Source organism: Pongo pygmaeus, chromosome 17 (assembly GCF_028885625.2).
Source record: "Pongo pygmaeus isolate AG05252 chromosome 17, NHGRI_mPonPyg2-v2.0_pri, whole genome shotgun sequence".
Lineage (NCBI taxonomy): Eukaryota > Metazoa > Chordata > Mammalia > Primates > Hominidae > Pongo > Pongo pygmaeus.
In genome coordinates, this window is record NC_072390.2 from 45,440,365 (window position 1) to 45,462,183 (window position 21,819).

Below are 21,819 nucleotides of genomic sequence, written 5' to 3' on the forward strand. Positions count from 1 at the left end.
CATATAATCCTTGAAATTCAGACACAATCTATGGATAGAAGAATGAGGAGAACCCTAATTTTAACCTAATTAAATTGTGTTTTTGTTTCACTCTTGCCACCTGCCTAAATGGGGAGGATGTCAAGATAAAGACAAAAGTTATGAAAAAATAAAGGCATATTTTCTACATCTGAATTTGTGATTGATGATATGATTTGTAGTCTAAGTTAACACGTAAATAAAATTGAATTCCTTCTAAATGATATGTGATCTTTCTGGATCGAGAGGCTGAGGTGAGTGGCTTTCTTTTGAAGAGTACAGCATTTCAAGGTTTAGACTGAAAAAGGTATTCATGTTACACTACTCTGAGACATTGCTTTGTGGATCAGAGATATCCCGCTTCACTAAGGTAGAACCACAGAACAAAAATGTGACTAAACCAATATGATTCTGAGAAAACTCATGTCACTTCTTTCTTTCCTACTTTTGTTTTCTCTTTCTGTTTCTTATATGCTTAAGACCTTTTTCTATATTTCCCCAAATAAACTTATATAATATATATCTGCTTTAACGTGTCTGTGATGATTCACATTAAGAAAAAAAAACAGAGATCTCAATGTATTAGAAATTTCTGTGAAATTCTTCTTTAGCTTGGAACCCATCACATTATGTCATAGAAACTTGAAAAGTCTATGAGCCATAATTTTAACGTCACAGCACAATTCTATAACTGGTAGTGCAATGTATGCAGAATTAGATTACATATGTACAGGGAGTGAATCTATTAAGGTTAAAACTAAAATCTATCTTTTAATAAAATAAATTATACATTTGTATTGCACAATGCACATTTACCTTAAGGTATTTGGAAAATAAAACAATAAAATCAATATAAATTATGTGAGAATTCAGTAGGAAAATACTCAGACCTCTTGTGGAATCATATTGCATCTATTAGTTTGAGCCAATATAAAACACTGGTTTATAGTGTTCATAGTGCATATATTGCTCCCACTACGGTTGCATTGTACACGGGAGGCAGAGAAATATTCTTGAACGGGTAAGTTGCAGCTGTAGCTTTCTTCAAATTGGTTTCTGAAGATCCTTTTCTCTTTGAAGTTGTCTTTAGTAACAACAATCCTGGCACTGTCAATGTGTCTGTCCAGCCCCACGTGTCTATTCCTGTTTGTTCATGGGCGTAGGAGAGGTCTGAGTCACTGAAGAGTGTGTCCCCCACTTTCTTGTAGATACTTGAAAAGGAGCCATGCACACTGGTGCCCAGAGGCAAAGGCAGAACACCTGGAGGACTCACGTGGAACTTACGTAACCCACCCCCCCTCCAAAAAAAAACGAGAAGTGCAAACCAGTTTATCTCCAAAGGAAACGTTTCTTGCCTCTCTTTCATTAATTTCCAGTTTTTCTTTTGTTTGACTAGTGGGTAAGAATCTCAGTTCACTTCTCCTATGTTCCAGAAATTTAGCTTCTTTCATTTTTCTGTTGGTCAATTTCTATTTAGAGTCCTAACTGAACCAAAGTTGTAGAAATAAATCTGTCTTTTGGGATTTTTTCACCTCGATGTTTCTGAGGCTGAGTGTAAATTTTGCCTACTCCTGTGGGGTAATACGAGTTCTGGGTAAGGACGGCATCTGGTGTTTGGTCATAAACTTACACAGGTGGTCACTGAGGCAGCTCTTACTCCGGTCGTGGTCACCTGGGAGCTTCAGACCAGGAATTTCCATGTTAATTTTATGGTTTACTTACGTAGTAGCTAAGAAGCACTGAGAGGCAAAGTTGCTTAAATGGGATGGGAGCTGGGCAATAAGAACAAATCAAACACCAGAAAAGAAAAAAAAGTGTTACAGAATTTTTGTGTGTATTACAATCTCATGCTTTTGGGGAGAAAAACTAATTTCTTCCCCATCTTTGCAGGTGCCCATACTAAATCCTGTGGTCTGTCTGTTCTCTGGAAGGTAAAATGTTGGGCAGCCAACAAACAGGGACAGAAGCTCCTGGGGAGGGTCTCTTGAAACTCAACAAAGCACAGTCTGGGAGAAAGAGCATCTTATATAGAGGCAAATGTGATCATTTTTAAGTACATTTGATGCTGCTACTTTTTTGGTGAATTTATTTTAGAGCAGAGGCTAGTATTTTAATGCAAGCCACTCTCAATCATGAATGTAAAAAGTCTAGGCAAGGACTCCCTAAAGATGTTCAGTGGTGTTACACAGAACGCATTCTGGCACAGGAATGTAGCATGTTATTTTCAGCAGACAGTACCCTCCAGAATGGATTCTATTTTAGACAGCGTGCTGACTAATGCATAGAGCAGGTTGACAGAAACATGGATCCGTTTAGATAGTTCAGATCTGAACAACAGCAGATTTTCAACTCAAGTTTCAACTTTTTAGAAGGTTTTACCCTTTTGAGTATAGTAGAATTATGCCTGGATTTATAAATTTTTATCCAGAAGGTATTTTCCAGCTTAAATAAAATTAAACGATTTTAATTTTTCCAAAGCAAAGTTAAACTAATTTTTAAAATTATTTCATTAAAATTATTTTAATAGGAATTACTTTCTGCTTATATTTTACAATAAAAATTGAATCATTTGATTACTTGGCCCCTTATATAAAATTAAACCATTTATAGTATTTGCATTGTCAGTTTTCTTTGTGACCATTTATGCTAGCCAATTTTTATAACTGTAAATTTTTGCCAAGAAGGTAGGATGCTTCCACAAATAACAAGTATTTGTACATACTGTTATACCTATTATCAGATCTATTTTTGCTTTATCTCATTTGATGTTCCTTTTAAAAATACTCATTTTGAATTTGATAGAATACTGATAATCATATTTGTTTCTGAGAAAAGCCTGAACAAGTCCTTTCAGATATTCTAGGATTTCATTCCCAAGTAAAGGGATGCATGAAAAGTCCTCATTTCAGTGAAAGAAGCCAGACACACAAGGCCACATATGTATGATTTCATTTATATGAATGTCCAGAGTAGGCAAATCCATAGAGACAGAAAAGATATTAGTGGTTGCCAGGGGATAATGCAGGGAGGGGAAGAGGAGAATGACTGCTTAAAAGGTTTCCTCTTGGGGTGATGAAAATGTTCCAGAACTAGATAGTGGTAACAGTTGCACAACATTTTAAATGTACTAAAGTCACTGAATTATACACTTTAAAATGGTGAACATGATGAATTTTAACCACTCATAACCATGTTTTATGAATTTTACCATTTTTTAAGTAAAGGGAAAAGAAGGTTCTGAGATTCAAACCTTTGCAATCAAAATAAACTGTCGAATAGAGAAGCCCGTAAACATATTCTGAACACTATTTAATTTTTCTGCCCATGAAACTAAGCCTAATTCTAAATAATATAAGAGCCAAAATGAACTGTCTAAGCTGGTGTTAACCTTTTTCTTAAATTAAAAATGTTATCAGGTTGATAGGTGCAGCAAACCACCATGGGATACATTTACCTATGTAACAAACCTGCACATCCTGCAAATGTACCCTGGGACTTAAAATAAAATCAAATAAGTGTTATCAATGTTCACTGTGAAAAAATCAATACAGAAAGAATAAATTATCAATTCCATTGTCTGGAAATCATGTTTCGGGATTATATATATATGCACAAACTTTATTTCCCTAAAAAGAGATTAGATATTGTTCGGTAGTATATCCAACTACATAATTTTACCAACTACCTCACACTTATAACTCTTTTACTATGTGCCGGCAGTGTTCTATGTACTTTAAGTATATTAACTAATTTAATCATTCAACAACCCCATGAGGTTGGCTTTGTCCATTGATTTTAATGAGAAAGCTAAGAGAGGAAATAAGTAGCCTTTCAAAGGTCACACAGAAGTAAGTGACAGATCCAGGATTCATATCCAAGCATTCTGGCTCTAGCGTCCATGCTTCTCAACCATTATGACCCAATATTCAACCAAGTCAATACTGAGGGACACATGAAATGTATCCAGTATTTTGCTATTACAAACAAAAACCCAATGAACATTCTTGAAGCCATACATAAAAATAATGGTTACAATAGAAGTTGCTGGAATTGAAATTTTGGTTCAACCTATATTAAAATGTAAGTCTTTTGAGATAACTCATAGATTTTTGAAATGATCAGTCTTACGTTTGTGGCGGAGCACACTTCTGCATGGGGAAAAGATTCACTGTGAAGCACAGAGCACCATTATGTTTGGATCATCTTGTGATTAAAGTTCAGGCATTATCTATCCTGTACGTGGCAGAATCAAGACTGCAATATTGCCTGCTTTTCTTTTTAACTCATGTTTTCCCTTGACTACACTGCTCCTCAAAGTAAAACCCCTGTGTCAGTGTACTATTCATGGAATACTCTGCAATTATAACCACCTTCTAATACTTTTAATACCCAATCAAAATTTATTATACATATGTATACATAGATACTCATCTGTAAAGTTGTGCTTCAAAATAGTGATCTCTTCCCAACATTACAATATATATTAATGATGTTGACAATTTGATAATGAAACACTGTCCAAAATATTCCCCATTAATACAACAAAGACATAATTGAGTATTTCCATTTCCATGCCAGCCGTAAGCATAATTTTGCAATGTGATCATCTTAGAATTATTTAATCTCTAAATACAGCAAAAACAAGAAACCAAGTTAATATTGTTTTATTACATCCCCCCATATCTGTAAATATTACTTTACGCATCCAATTTTTGCTTATTTTAAGCAGCCAAGTTTCTTTAAAAGCAAAGTAACTTATTTTAATAGCAATATTAAAGCTCTGTTTAAAACATTGCAAAACAAATCCCACTGCATTTTAGACAGCTGCTTCCTTATAAAAGTAAGAAAAAACATTCTGTACATTTATATAAAAATTTCTAAATCATTCACTGGGGGAGAAAATGAAAGCTTTAAAAATATATTTTCTTGCACACTCAAATACCATAAATTTCACCTTACACATATAAGGAAATAATAATACTACATATGTGAAAATATAGAAATGAATCCCTAAAATTAAATTTTCATTTGAGAGAAAAGAATTACAAATTAGGGCATACATGCAGACCAGGTGGTTTTCAGCATGTTCAAAGAACAAAGAGATGGTTAGAGGTTTTATAAACAGGGAAGTGATACTGGCTACTCTTCGAGAAAGTTTATCGGCACTAGTAAGGTCTCGGGGACGTGGCCGGTTTTGATTGGTGAGTGAGGGAGTGCGCAAAACACAGTGGGTGTTTCAGTAGCCATTAGATAAAACTGGCTTCCGGTTACAGCAGGAAATTTCAGCAACTAAGCTTGCAGAGAATTCCATTCTCAGAGCAAGATTTTGTGCCCTGAGTTCTTTCTCCCCCTGGCTTCTCGACTGTCTTTTGGTTGAGTATTTCAAGATTGATCCAATTCGTATGATCAACTTTCACACATGTTCAAAATGATTACATTAAAAGAAGAAGACTTTAAACGGAAAACAAGGCCTGGAGCGGTGGCTCACTCCTGTAATCCCAGCACTTTGGGAGGCCAAGGTGGGCAGATCGCGAGATCAGGAGATCGAGACCACCCTGGCTAACACAGTGAAACCCCGTCTCTACTAAAAATACGAAAAATTAGCCGGGCGTGGTGGCGGGCGCCTGTAGTCCCAGCAGCTCGGAAGGCTGAGGCAGGAGAATGGCGTGAACCCGGGAGGGGGAGATCGGAGCCACTGCACTCCAGCCTGTGCGTCAGAGCGAGACTCCGTCTCAAAAAAAAGGGGGGGGGGGGGGGGTGGAAATAAAAAGTCTAAGTCTAAAACACATAGATTTTAGGGTCAAATTAGAAAACAGAAAATGTAGGAATAAATCAGAATTTTAGATACACATTTAATTCATAGACCTTCTTAGTGCCCAGAGGGAGGGCTACAGGAGGAATACAGCAATTCCCATGAATGCCTTGTTTGTTCTGCACAACAAGTTCAGGCTCATCCTGCAAATGCCTTCAGACTCATCATGCAGTCAGCTCTGTCTCCTTGATTTCTCACTCCAAATAAGGTGAGCCATAGAGAAGAGGTTGGCTGATCCCTCACCGGACTCAAATGGCAGTTGCCATTGGCCTGAGAAAGGAAAAGGCAGTGCCAAGCCTAGGAAAAAGTGTGAAGCAGACGATGTTGTCTTTACTCCCACCCATATTCCTTGTGGTCTCTCCTTGACCTTGAAGGTCTTCCTGTTGCCCTCTGACTGTCCAAATAACCTACTTGGGCTGCTTTCTCCCAAAGTTCCCTCTGTTCTAAAATGACAACTTGATCTTTTTCTTTCATACATTCAAAATTTCTATTTCTTCTATTATTTTAAAATTTCTCTGGAGAAAGCAAACTGATTAAAAATTAATTCATGCTGAAGGATGGTGGAAAACTTGGAGTCACTTAAGGGAATCTCTGCTGGAGGTGTTGCTTTAGCAGAAAGCCGAAAGAAGGGGGCCCACGAGGCCTGGCTTTCCTTGATTCACGCCAATGCCACTCAGAAGAATGGCAGTGAGGAGAAAAATGAAATTTTGTAGCTCCCAGGCCCTGATCAGGTGTCAAGTTTGTGGGGCTTAGGTCTAAGGACAATCAATCTCCCCAGGGTGCTTTCAGTAAGATCCTTCCCTCAGCTCCCTCTAGCCTCTAAACTCTAGGAGGACATGGTTATTTGGATCTAAATTAAAAAGATGTTGGTCAATATAAGAGAGAACAGAAACAGCAATAGAGGATTTAACTTCAGTAAAGGTAAGTTTTAAAATGTTTTTGTTATTAGCTCCCCAAAAAAAACACCTCATCTCTGGACCCTTGCTACCAAAAAGCAGGGAACCCTAGCTGCAGCGAGTATTCCCCAGTTTGCTACTAACTTGTGGATACAGAAATCTTGAAACAGACTGCAAAGCAAACCTACTGTTCCACTGAGTTCCCTATTTCCTTTCCACAGAAACCAGAAAAGTTTAATTTATTTACAATTTTAAACAATTTACACAAATTGGACAGGAACTATTTCCTCATAGACTCAGTTACAATGCAGCATTTAAGAGCCAGGCCTAGAAAGCTCTCTCTTTTTTCTATTGTAGGACAAACTGTACCCCAGTCTCATTTCAAGTTTTTACCATTTTCCTCTTTGTTCTCATTTCATTTTAAATATTGCATTGATTAATAATAATATACACACACGCATTTATTTCCAACTATATTCCTATAGAAAATTGCTACTTCATAGGGTACTTCAACAAATTTTGCCTCCAAAGTCAAATGAATTTGATAGTGCAGTAGGGATGAGTCCCAATTCTTTATGAGCTGCAACATTTTTAATTTAATTCAGTCTTCATTGTTTCTTTTCCAAAACTTTCTTCACATAGTGATACTCAATATTTCTTGTTTATTTTTTAAACTGTTACTCAAAGTGAATATATAATAATGTGGTATTAGCATAACTTAGCTATTGTTGGACTAATATTTATCCAACATATTTATTACTAAAATATCCGTAAAAAAAAAAAAAAGAGCAGATGCTTTAGAGACCTTAATTCCAGTGCTGGAGTTTAAGATTTACCAGTTGTCTGTTTTAACATTTTTCACTTTTTGGAAAAGATAAGCAACAACTTACTTTAAAAATATAAATTGGTGAGTAGCATAATTCAAAATTGAGAAAAAAATCATCATATACATACATGTTGAAATTGAATTTTACAATATTATTTTTGGAAACCTCCAGAATGTCTGACAAAGACCTAATTGTAGCACAGTGACATTATTTCTTTGTGCATGCTTCTGCTAATGTAATAAATTTGGGTTCCAAATTATTTAAAAAGTCAAGGCCATCTTCTTCCTGTTTTTCACTGCAGCAGCCCACAGAACCAGCTGGAGATCCTCTTCCCTCATAGTTATAAGTGAGGACATAATCTTGGGATGGCATGCGGTCTTCATTCTGATTGCATTGATGCAATTTCTGTAAAATTTTTTAAAAAATGAATTGCATTATAGTTTTAAACAACTTAAATATATGAACTTAAAATTTATTTTTATTTACCTTTTATGTTTAATTTTTAACCAGTGTGTCCTCTAATGGATTCCTACACACAAAAAATGCACATGATTGGTCTATATCACAACCATACCATAAAGTCAGTATAGTTTACATTTCTAGTAATCCACATAAATAAAAAATTATGTATACAAGTTTTATATTTAAGTACATTCAAGTTATCATTAAATGCTTATCCCTAAATTTTATACACAGAGGTCAGCCTAGTCTAAAAAATAGAGACAATAGTCATACTGGTTAGGAGTTTGAGATAGGATGTCAAACAGCCTTGGTTGTGAGTCAAAGCTCTGGCTTTACCAACTAGCTATATGACTTTGGGCAACTGACCAAATATCTTTTAGTCTCAGTGACCACCTAACAAGATTATTTTAGAAATTAATGACAAAATAATAATGCACAATACACATATTATGCCCAGCACATATTAAATGTACAATACATGTTAACTTGAATCACTATTACATGCAGTTATAAAGTAGGTAGGATTTACCACATTAACTTCAGAATCAAGTTTCCAAGATACCCAAACATGGCAAAATAGATACATGCACCGAAAAGTTCAATGAAATTAAAAAGAATGAACATAACCCATATTGCAAAAACTGGGCTTTTGTAATGAAGACGCCATGCATTCAGCCACACCTACCCTCTCTGCCACTAGCCTGTCTGCCAACTCGTCAACTGCCGTGTCTCCTCCCTTTCCTCACCTGTGTGCCCTCTCCTTGCCTATGTGGAGTTCACTGGCGTGGCTTACGTTCTTTCTTGATGACATTGTTAGCCTTACCTCCTATTACCTGGTGTGCAACTGAGGAACCCTCCTAAGATTATGTCTTAAGCTTCACTCCATCTCAACCTGATATTACATAATACTGACTGTCTAGAAGTAGAAAAAGAATTAACACTTGAATTTGACCCTCCAAAATGCTATGAATACATAACCTACAGTCCTATACCAGAGTATCACCCATTTGCATTCCATTCAAGGATTAAAGGTCCACTGTATGTCCTGCAATGGCGCTGGTATCCTCTGACAAAAGAGGTAAAAATTTAGTCCAGAAGAGTGTCTAATCCAGTGGCTTTCTACCTAGCCGCATATTTGAATCATCTCAGAAATGTAAAACAAAAACAAAACAAACAAAAAACCCCAAATTCATTAAATTAGAATCTTTTAGAGTAGAACACAGACATTAGTTATGTTTTAAAAGCTTCATAGAGGATTTTGCCAAGCCCAGTGCCTCATGCGTATAATCCTGGCACTTTGGGAGGCCAAAGTGGGTGGATCACTTGAGCCTGGGAATTGGAGACCAACCTGGGCAACATGGCAAAACACCTTCTCCACAAAAAATACAAAATTTATCCAGGTGTGGTGATGTATACCTGTAGTCCAAGCTACTCAAGGGGCTGACATAGAAGGATCACCTGAGCCCAGGAGGTCAAGGCTGCAGTGAGTGGAGATTGCACCACTGAACTCCAGCCTCAGCGACAGAGCAAGACCCTGTCTTTAAAAAAAAAAAAAAAAAGAAAAGAAAAGAAAGAAAAAAGCTTCTGCTTCATAGGGGATTTTGGTATGAACAGAGAATTCCTTATTTTAATTCCTTCTTTCTTTCATATTCTTGCTTTCCTTAAAATAAAAGCACTTTACATTTGCATGGTGCTTTGTATATTTAAAATATGTCCTGCAATGGTGACTATAGTTAATAATAGTATATGTTATATTTCAAAATTGCAAAGAAAGTACATTTCAAATGTTCTCACCACAAAAAATAAGTATTTGAGGTGATGCATATGTTAAGTGTGATTTAATCATTCTACATTGCAGACATAAATCATAATATCACTTTGTGCCCCATAAGCATATAAATTAAATTTTGTCAATTTGCAATAAGATAAAAAATATATATAAATCATGCTAATTAATCTTTATCCTAAAACTGCCTACAAATGTTGGTGTTTTCACAGAGAAATACAGATTTCATTTGAAAAGTCTGTAATTGTGAGGAACTAGAATTGCTTTCACAATCTTCTATATCAAAAGGGTTCATGAGGTAAATACACAACTAAAAATGAGACATTAGTGAAGAATATTAAAAACCTCCTATATTTATGGGATTTTATAAATTAAATGAAATATGATAAATGAAATAAAATCTTTTAAATTAAATAATGTAACAAAATCAAAGAGCATGGGAAAATGAACAGAAGAAGCAAGAGAGAGCCCACAGAAAAATATAGAAAATACATGTTAATTTGAATTGTCTATTTTTCTCCATTCGGAGGTTTAAATTTTAGAGTCAAAACACCTAAGGAAACTCACTTCACCGAGACGGGGCTGAGTAAAACTGTGCCACTCCGAGTAAGTGTATCTGCAGTTGTCCACCTCCGTGTGTCCTCCCCTGCAGGAGTCCAGGGTATGATGATGCCCAGCCCCCCGGCAGGATTCCAAGGTCTGGTTTCCTCCTTTCATCATTTCAATGGTTTCCTGCCCTCCATTTTTCATTCCTGATCCCATAGTACCACAAAAACCTTGGCTAGAGTTGTTGGCAGTTTGGGTCATAAATCCATTGGCAGAGCACTGAAATAATAAAATTAAATAATTCATGTTGAGAGGAAAAGGATTCTAAATTGTCATGAAAAGGCAAAGGAGAGAGAATATTTGTTGAACCTTTTATTCATTCATTCATTCATTCATTCATTCAACAGACATTTATCAGTTTCTAATTATGCGCCCAGATGCCATCTTCATTCATGTTGTACTGCTATAACAGAATACCTGAGACTGGGTAATTTTTAAAGAACAGAGATTTATTTCTTACAGTTATGAAGTCTGGGAAGTCCAAGATCAAGGAGTTCACATTTGGCGAGGGCCCATCCCATGGCAGAAGGTGGAAGGGCAAAAGAGCAAGAGTGAGAGGGAGAGGGAGAGAGGGAGAGAGGAGCAACAGGGGACTGAACTTGCTTTTACAATAAGCTTTCATGATAATAAACCCATTCCCATGATAAAGACAGTAATCCATTCATGAGAGCGGAGCCCTCATGACCTAATCACCTACTAAAGGTCTCACCTCTCAACACTGTTGCATTGGGGATTAAGTTTCCAATATATCAGCTTTTAGGGACAAATTTCACCATAGCAAATGCAAAAGCCTAGGGATATAAAGATAGACATAGTCTCTCGATGGTTCCAAGAAGCTCTTATTCCAGGGAGAGAGAAAAACAAATACTTTAAGAATGTGATTACTCTACTATGTAGGTGAGCACAAAATGTTACAAGAGCACAGAAGTAGAGCATTAAAATTCAAATCCAAACAGGGTAAGTGGAATAGATCAGGTAACTGGAAAAACTCTGAGCTAAGAGACTAGGGACTAGTAGGAGTGGGACAAACAAGGCAACCACTGTAGAAGGGTCTGGAGGCAAAAGGCAAACAATGTCCTTCAGGGGTCCCCAACTTCAGTCAGTTGAGAACAGCTACCACATAAGATTAGGGTTGGGGGGAGGCTAGAAAGGTTATAAAAGGCCATAAGATATAAAGATCTATATGCTATGCTAAAAAAATAGACTTTATTATGAAGATTACAGGGACTGTGAAGAATTTTAACTCAGTACAGAGAGAAACACATTTCAAAAATATCATTCTAAGCAATAATGTGGAAGACAAATAAGAAGACAAATTTGGGGTCACGGAGATCAGATGTGGGTCATTGTATCTGATCTGATCTGATATTCCAGGTGAAAATGATAAGGACCTAAGCCAAGGAAGAAGCAGTGATGATTGAAAGAAGTAGATGGACTCCACAGAGAGTCTACAAGTATCTAGATGGATGAGGCAATCAAGGACAGAGTCAGAAATTATTCTTTTGTGTTCCACGAAGGCAAATAGGTAGATGGTACAACTTACTGTAACAGGGAAGAAAGATGTGCTTACGGGCAAGAGGAGAGTGAGCAACTAAAGTTTGAATATGGTAAACCTTGGAAACATGTGGGATGTCCAAGATGAATATATGAATATGCAGATTTGGAACTCAGATGAGCGATTTGAGCTGGAGATATAATTCTGGGAGACACTCCCAAATAGGTGATAGTTGAGGCCATGGGAATAGAGGACCTATCCAGAGAAAATTGTCAACCAAAATAAAAAAGGGCTAAGGAGAGAATCACAAGAAAAATCACATTTTAAGGGGAGGGTAAGAGAAACACAGCTGTGACAGGCCAGATCTGAGTAGCCCCTGAGATAACAGAGAAAACCAAAGAGGCAGGACTCTGAAGACATGAAGAGAGAATATGGTAAGGAGTGGGAGCAGCCAATGATGTTAACAACAACAAAAAAGTCACAGCAAGGCAAGAATGGGTTCAATTAAAGTATAAGTGCCCATTGGATTTAAGTGAAAGAATAGCCATTGATGAGCTTTGCCAAAAGAATTTCCAGGGAGTGCTGGGTAAGCAGGAAGGAGTACTATAGAGAAATCAAATACAATTTTTTCTTTCCTAAAGTTCAGTTTGAAAGAAAAAGAGAGATGTGGAGGGAACTAGAGGATGACAAAGAGTCAAGGAAATGCTTTAAAATGAAAAAAGTCTTCATTAAACATTAACTTAATACTGGAACTTCACTCCAACCCTCTGAGCCATAGGACAGACGTTTAGTTACAGTGGTAACCTCGACATGTCAGTTTTCATTACAAACAGTTACATTACTTTCAGGACAAGAACCTCCATTACATTCAGGTTCCTTTGTGCCACCTTCCTATCAATTTAAATTTTTTTCTACTTAAAATGCAGTCTTTAACTAAACTGAAAAATTTTTCAAATACAGATGACTTATTGAACCTGAAATATATCTACAAGAGTCATACTTAACTATCTCATTGCCTTAGAAAAAAATACCAGAAAAAAAGAATTGAAAAGTAGCCATTTGGTGGCAGTGCTACCCTACATTTTTTTTTTAAGTTGCTGTTACAATAAAGTTCAATTACAAAAAAAGGAAAAAAGAAAAACTCTCCTAATTATTAAATCTTCTTGATGGTATAATTTCATTGTAATAAACACAAGTTCAAAGATCATATTTCTAAGTGAATAAAAGAGGAATTTAAAATAAACTGAAAGCAATGCTGAGCCTACAGGGCTAGCTTTCATACTTTCTATTCTCTGCTCCTTTCTGTCCTCCTCCATCCGCATTTCCCAAAGTTCATTCTCACAGGGTATCAACAACTCCTTATCCATGTCAATAATTTCTAGGTTTACTTTTCCAGTCCTGATTATTCACCCAACTCCTAATCCCACGTGCATGCCTTCAAGTGAAATTCAGATCCAAAGCTAAAATGATCACTTTTACTCATTGTATTAAAGCAAGTTTATAGATTCAAGATGAGATTTTATGTTTTTGTATAAATTAATAATTCCAAGCCCCTTTTAGAAGTGTTCCTAACACAGAACAGGTACATATTGTGAAATGACCACTCAATATCATCAGCTCTAGCATTAAATGGCAAAGAACAAATAGTAAGTAAAAGTCATCCATGCCGGTCTTAAAAATAAAATAAGAACTTACTATGAGTCAAGGACTGTCAAGGGATTAAACCTGCTTTCTCGCTGGAGAGATAATCACAGGTTTCTACATGTAGGCATGTGAAGCATAGATGGGCTATGATTTTGCATGGTGGTGTGGAGGAGTTGAAGAGAGAAATAGTGAATAAGAAAGGCATCTTCAGCCCGAGACATACAAAAGGCTGGATATGCAGTCATTGTCCCTGGCTATAGCCTCTGCCACTTTGACTCTGCTTTTTACTTTGTTCCTTAAGTTCAGCTAGTCAACAACCTTATCATTTATACCTTTGAAATATTTCTTATTCATCCCTATATTACTATAACAATTACCATCATCCTGGTAGAATTAACTCATGCTTAAACTAAGCTTTCATCTTCCCCAACCCTGATGTCTTCCTATTCTCACTGATCCCCCTACTGACTCAGCTTCACGCTGCTTGATTATACCTCTCTGCTGTAGAAAAGCCTTGGCTGGCTCTCCCTTACCGTGAGAATAAATCCGAAATTCTTAGTGCAGGATTTAAAAGTCCTATCTCCCACTTGTCTCTTAATATTCTCTTCTCTAACACCGAACTTGTTTCAAGCCTCTATTCCAACACATGATTTCTTCTATTCTAAATCAATTTATTTATTATTTGCTAAATAGCCCCTAAACTTTGTCATCTCCTGTCTTGTAGGCTATGCTGTTTTCCTCTTCTTTAGCTATTCTCACCATCTCTTCACTTTCAAACAGTTCTTATTCTTTAAGTTACCAAGTAAGCTGTATCTCTTGTCGCCAGCCTTTCTGGTTGATCCACACTACATGAGTACATTTAGGTATCATAGGTATTTTTGAACTCCGACAGTGCTTTATCATATTGGTTTATTGTCATGTTCCTATTTTGCTTTTCCATAAAAGTAGGACTTATTTCTCATAAATAAGTTGGCATCTTTTTGAGGTGAGAACATGCCTTGTAAGTACTTTTGTGTGTGTGTATATATATATATATATATATATACTTTGTGTATACTATACTTTGTGTATACATATATACTTTGTGTGTGTGTATATATATATACTTTGTGTATATGTGTATATATACACATATACTTTGTGTATATGTGTGTGTGTGTATATATATATATGTATATATACCTTACACAAAACAAGAAGCATAAAAGCACCTCAGAAGTCCTAAGAAATATATAAGGAAAGAGAGTGGCAGTAATCTTCCAAACCCCTCTCCCTTTCTTTTAGATATATCTCATTGATATTTTCCTAGTTATCTTGAGAACTTTTAGCAAGCTTTTTTCCCCATTATAAATGGTCAACAAGTTACATAAACAAATTATATCTGGAAATATACATTGTAGAGTGCAGGCAAAACAAAGTATTGTTATAATAAATACTCAACATCAAAGAATAAGTTTAAACTATGACACTAGAGTGGAAAAAAGATGACTAAAACAATACATCTGGATTAAGAAGTTTAATAAATTACCACTACATAAACATATGAATATTGACAGAAAATATTTATGCCTACTAATTCTGATTCAATTAAAAATATAAATTAACTCCTAAATTTTGAAATGAGTTTATGAGGATGAATTAAATAAATTATCGGAGACACAAATACATATTTATTTAAAAATTACTTACCACTCTATCGTCTCCAGGTGCTTCTGTGTTTGATATAATTAAGTTTTGCTGTGCTAAATCTTCAGGAAAACGTTTCCCTTTAGTTGCACCAAAAACTCCACATACTAAAGTTAGCAATACAGCTGAATTTAAAAATAAAAATAAAATAACTTACTTTAGCATACATAGAATAAAATAATCATCATTTATTTCTTACCACCTAAGGATCAAAGTGGAAAATAAATCCACTAAGCATGGTTTCCCATGAATTATCTTGGCTGTTCTAAGTTAACATGTCACCAGATAGCTTAGATTTTAGAATCAGAAGCAATCATCTGTATTTTTTCATTATATCTCGCTAATTGAATTCTGCCCATCAAAATAAAGTACTTAGAATTATGAGTTAAGCAATACATAAAGAAAAAAAATCACTGATATTTAAGACAAAGACTTTGAAAAAATTTACTGACTCCCCTAAAAATAATTTTCCTACATGAAAATGTAAAAAAAGAATTGTGTACATAAAAACATGAGAAAAACAGACTGCTTTCCTAGAAAAGATTTATCTTAATTGAAACTACTTTGTATCTTGCCTATTAAGAATTCTTATTCTAAATCATAATTGTGGGAGATTGAAAATACATGATAATTAAACTAAGAATAATAACAACAATTCTTCCAGTCTAAAAGACCCTATAGTGCATTGGCAAAATCCACAAGCCCAGAGCACTACATATTTTTGTATGGCCTGTGAGCTAAGACTTTGTATTTTAAAATGGTTGAAAAAATTCAGAAGAATAAGAGTTTATAATGTGAAAATTACGGCCGGGTGCAGTGGCTCACGCCTGTAATCCCAGCACTTTGGGAGGCTGAGGAGGGTGGATCACCTGAGGTCAGGAGTTCGAGACCAGACTGACCAACATGGAGAAACCCTGTCTCTACTAAAAATACAAAATTAGCCGGGCACAGTGGCACATGCCTGTAATCCCAGCTACTCGGGAGGCTGAGGCAGGAGAATCACTTGAACCTGGGAGGCAGAGGTTGCAGTGAGCCAAGATCTTGCCATCGCCCTCCAGCCTGGGCAACAAGAGCAAAACTCCGCCTCAAAAAAAAAAAGAAAGAAAGAAAGAAAAAAAGAAAATTACATGAAATTCAAATTTTACAGTCCATATATAATGTTCTATTGGAACACAGTAATGCCCATAATTTGCATATTTTTATAGCAGTGTTACTGTTTGAAGGACAGATTTGATTGGATACAATGGAAAACACATGGCCTGCAAAGCTTGACATATATACTATCTAATCCTTTACAGAAAAAGTGTGCCAACTCTTGTCTACACTACATGGCCCCACACTACCTTTCTGGCTCCATTTCCTAATCCTCTTCCCCTTGTCCACTCTCACTACACTGGTTTTCCTGCCACTCCTTGGTTTCTCCAGACATAATCACAAATTAGGGCCTTTCCATTGACTTCCCTGTCTGATTGAAAGTTCTTCTCCCAGGCATTCCATCTGGCTCTTTCACCTCTTCCAAAAATCATTAAAAATAATCTTCTCAGACCTAACTCTCTATTGAAAATTGCAATCACTGGCACCAATACCCTCCTCACCAACACACTCCATGGCACTACAGATCATAATTATTTGCCTCTCTTTTTTTTCCCCCATAGCATTTAATTTATTCATTAACTGTCACAAGGCAGAATGATTGTTTTTGCTTGTTTGCTTGTTTGTCTTTCCCTATTTTTCCTAAGCACCTAGAACAGTTTCCTGCCCACAGTAGGTATTTGATACATGTTTATTTTTTGACTTGATGAAAAATAATGAACACATTAGAAATTTACTGTGTACTGCTCTAAGCACTTCACACGCATTACCTCATTTAATCCTCAGTGCTACACCATATGGTAGGCTACTACAATTATTCCTTTTACAGATGAGGAAACTGAAGCACAGTTAAGTAATTTGCCCCAGGTCACATGGCTTACGAGCGATGAAGTTGGGGTACAAACCCAGGCAGTCTGATTCCTGAGTTCTTTGCTCTTAACTTGTACTCTTATCACAAAACAAAGCTAATCTAGGCTGGAGGAGGTTAACAGAATTTAAAATTGGCAAGATATACCCAAGAAGAGACATTGCTGAGAAAAGAACATCTCCCGTAACTCTGTGGCTGGATGGTAAGAAGATATGGAATGAAAGTGGCTTTTAGTGGAGTTTCCTAAGGCAGAAATTTTAGATTGTTCTATTTAGCCCTAAAAGGAATAGCACTGCAACCAAGAAATAAAGACTATTTGTTTGTCAGATTCTGTGAAATCTAAGGAATTGTCAACAATTATGTCTAAGCATAAAGTCTTTTATCTCAAGAAGGATCATGTTCCCTTCACAGAAAATATTTAAACACAACTCAGGTAATAACACAAAAGGAACTTGGAAAGAGACTCACATCTAACGGATGCTTGGACAAGATTATTTTTTAAACATCTTTTCCCGCACCTAGATTTTTTATTATATATTTAATTTCAAGAAAGTGAAAATACTTACAAAAGAGCAGTGCTATACCCAGTAATATTGCAAGGATTGCCCATTTTCCAAGTATTACTCCTGCACTCCTTGAAGTCGCACGACACTGAGTTGGATGAGTACATTCACATAGATTAACTGTCAATAATTTTGTTGCAGCTTGGCCGGCCCTGTCTTTTACAGTAATAGGAATGGTATATTTTTGAAATCCAGCATTTTTCTGGTATGAAAGACGGGCAGCTGTGTCTGAAAGAAAATAAAAGAAGTTTATTTTTTAATGATCATTTATTCTTCCCTTAGCATTTGTTTCATCACGCTTGTTTTTGAAGGCATCATTCTCGAGGAACTGCCTGCCACATGAAAATAAATAAAAATGGAGGACTATCTTCAACCCTTTCAAACTCTAATATTATCTTATATGTGTTGTCCCTTGTAATTCCTTAGAAGGGAGCCCTAAAGAAATAATTTGGCATTGGAGTGGCCCAGTAGTATTCCAGTAATGTTTATCTATACAAACCAATAATGTTAGGTTGGCTGTTAACATACACTTCAAGCATTTTTCTTTAGTACCAATATATCTACAGGTACACACAAATAGTTTCTGAAGTTTACATTTTCTTATCCATTGACCTTCTAGTATTTGCACATTATTCGTATGGATAAGGTAATTTTTCAAAGCACAATAGATTGTTTACGATTAATGCCTTTGCATCTAGAAGTAATCTTAGTACCAGAAGCTAATTAATGTCACTCAGGCTACTTATAAGGCTTACACAAAACAGAAATATCTATATAACAATTCACTTTTATCAACTCTGATAGCCAATTTTCCCAAATAGTCTTGGTCTATTATTTTAATGACCGTATTATCAACTAACCAAAAGCTCCACAGAATTTCAATGGCAGTTACAACCTCCCTGAGCTTTTATAATAGACTAAGTAAAATGAAAAAGTAGCATAATACACACCCTGGAAGTCATCTGGATTTCCTAAGCCTTGATTAAATGCTCTGCTGTAGCTGTAAGAATTTCAAAGATTTTGGCTGCACCTCATACCTGAAGGCTCCCTAGAGGAATATGAATTACCACTTGGGTTTACTTAGGACCCTTCAAGACCACACTGTGTCTAAGGTAAGATCCTTGAAATCCCTCCGCTCCGGCCCCTTCAAGACAACAAGTGGAGCCGTAGTCATGTCTCAGTTATTCACAGTAGTGCATTGTCCTCTGATTTTCCTTCACTCAACTCTGCCCCCTTCATATTGTCCTCCTGTCATCAGTGTCACCTTTAAAAGATGTAAATCTGGGAATGGTATTGCCTTACTTGCACATTCCCAATGCATAATTGCTGTCGCCTACTGTACCAAGGTTAGTCCCCTCAGCCTGGCACATGAGGCCCTTCACCACCAGACTCTACCCTTCCTTCCACCCAACCTCTTGGCATTCTTACTAAAACCTTCTAAACTCCAATGACATGGATGTACTTATTCTCCTGGTATGTTTCTTCTTTTATGCACATTATTAATCAATTATTGAACAAGCAAACATTTATGAAGCAATTAGTATCTACTAAGCATTAGGCTAGGTGCTGGAAGTACAAACATGAATTGCAAACATTCTAGGAAACTCATGTATTGGAAGGGAGAAGTAATCAGATGTTAATACAACAGGAAAGGCACTGCAATGCAGGTAGTGAAGGGTCATGGTGCCACTCCTTCCAATTCAAGACACACTTCAGAGGTGGAGCATCTCAGCTGGGATTGTGTCTGTCTTGTTCATCTCTATATAAATCCTCAGGATCTGGACTAGTGCTTAATAGATAGTAGGTGTTCATAAATATCATGAAAAAATATCATACTCATAAATATATCAAGCTCAGAAACGGAAAAGGAGGTATTCTATGTAGATAGGGCTATACACACAAAAGCCCAGTTGCATGAAAGAACATGGCAGTAACAACAGAATGAAGTATGGATGAAGTACAGAACATGACAGCCCCCAGAAACTGCTACAATAGGCAGCAGCCCCTCAACACTCCTTCCCATATCCCTTCCTATATCCCGCCAAGTTCACCTCCAGGATACCCTAGAGTACTTGGTCTATACACCTGAGTTCCTCACTTCCAGAGTCAGCTTACGATACAATTTAAACTACACATCTTCTGCTCTCTCCTCACCTCACTGGTATTATTATTATTATTATTATTATTTTGAGATGGAGTCTCCCTTTGTCCCCCAGGCTGGAGTGCAGCGGCACCATCTCTCAGCTCACTGCAACTTCTGCCTACTGGTTTAAGCAATTCTCCTGCCTCAGCCTCCCCAGTAGCTTGGATTACAGGTGGCTGCCACCACGCCCAGCTAATTTATGTATTTTTAACAGAGATGGGGATTCACCATGTTGGCCAGGCTGGTCTTGAACTCCTGACCTCAAGTGATCCACCCACCTAGGCCTCCCAAAGTGCTGGGATTACAGGCATGAGTCACCGTGCCCAGCCACTGGCATTATTTTTAAAAGCATACACACACACACACACAAAGTTTGTCTTAATGATAAGCTGCCCAACATTTTAACAAGCTTTTCTTTGTTGTAAATGTAAATGTTGCCTTCATAAAAATTACATCTTCCTTCATTTTATATATAACAGAGCCCCCATACAATATTTGTAAAAGGTTAGTTTATCCTTCTAAAATATATTAATGAGACTCAGTTTTACTTCATGTTTTGTGTAAATAAGCAAGTCAATCTATCCTCCAGTTATTCTCAGTTATTTCAGAGTTTATAAATCATTATTTTTTATTAAATACCATTAACTTTGGTGAGGCTCCACAGTCTACTGATTTCTGGAGAAGTATTGGGCAAACTGAAATAAAATGGAGCTCCATGGACAGGTTCATCGGGATCAACAGCTAAAATGTCAGTATACGCCATTTTTGGTTTGCAAATGACTACATATTCTTGAAGTATTTCTGGTGGATTATCATTTACATCTTCAATGTTCACAGCAAGTGTTCCAGTACATGATCTATCATCTAAGGAGAGAGGAATAAGGTTTAGTGTTATTTTAAAATTCTTTTATAGTTTCTTAAAGAATAAAAAGTCAATTCTATTCTATATATGATCTGTTTTTAAATAAACTGATTATTAAAGGAAATCATAAATAAATAAGAACATAGATGGATAAATAGGATCTGCAGCTAATCTGAAATGACTATTGCTACTGATAATATCAGATACAACTGCCAATAAATCTTTTACCAGAATTACTACCAAATAAAAATAAAAGTCTGAATTTCAATCTCTATTTTTGGGGGTTCCAGGTGCCACGTGTTAATAAGCAGTAAAGTGGTTACAGATAAGATTTCTAATCCCAGTATATATTCAAACCACTAGGAAGACTTTTTTTAAATATAAGATTCCTAGGCTCCACAGCCAGAGATTCTGATTCAGTTAGTCTAACAAAGTATCTACAGATTAATATTTTTATTTTAATATGAAGACAAGGTCGAAAAACTGGGTTACTTTAAGGAACAGAATTCAAGAAAAGGATCATTTTGACCTAATATTCAGCTGAACTATATAAAAGCTCAATTTAAAGTGACACAAACGGATGTGGAAGAGTCTGATGAGACCATTTTATCTAGTTTCAGATTTCAGTTTTATTTTTGTCCTCTAGCATAGAAATATATAAGAATTTAAGGTCCTGTCCTATTGGGGATATAAAGATAAATAAAACATGGCTTCTTGTCACCAAACAGTTTCTCCTTGTTAGATAATTAAGAGAGACAGAAAGAGTCTTTAAAGTAATTTCAAAGAATTCCATATACTTACCACCAAAAAAAATCTGCATAAGAATAATTACATTTTATTCTCTAATTCCTTTATAAAATACCAGATTAAAACTTTTTTTTTTACCTTTGTCTATCGCCAGGACTGTAATATTATACAACTCATTTTTGGGAGTTTCGACCTCCCTATCCAGGATTTTGGAAGTTATGATTGACCCTGAAATTTCATCAATGGTGATCCAACCTTTAGGATCATGCAATTTTTTATACCTGTTAATAAAAAAAATAGTCTTTAGCATTA

At 36.1% G+C, this 21,819-nt stretch overlaps 1 protein-coding gene across 2 annotated transcripts in view; it reads right to left on the reverse strand.

The window, feature by feature from the left end:
- Positions 1-3,794: 3,794 nt before the first annotated feature.
- DSC3 (desmocollin 3) overlaps positions 3,795-21,819 on the reverse strand; it is a 58,869-nt gene continuing 40,844 nt past the window's right edge. Inside the window, exons 11-17 of one of the 2 annotated variants that reach the window (XM_054461189.2) lie at positions 21,646-21,788; positions 20,538-20,762; positions 17,759-17,983; positions 15,236-15,357; positions 10,369-10,626; positions 8,040-8,082; positions 7,854-7,958 (exon numbers count right to left, since the gene is read on the reverse strand). In XM_054461189.2, coding sequence (XP_054317164.1) covers positions 8,056-8,082; positions 10,369-10,626; positions 15,236-15,357; positions 17,759-17,983; positions 20,538-20,762; positions 21,646-21,788 — 1,000 coding nt within the window. In that variant the 3' untranslated portion in view covers positions 7,854-7,958; positions 8,040-8,055. Of the gene's footprint in view, positions 7,959-8,039; positions 8,083-10,368; positions 10,627-15,235; positions 15,358-17,758; positions 17,984-20,537; positions 20,763-21,645; positions 21,789-21,819 lie in introns of both variants that reach the window. The other variant, XM_054461188.2, reaches the window with a different exon arrangement.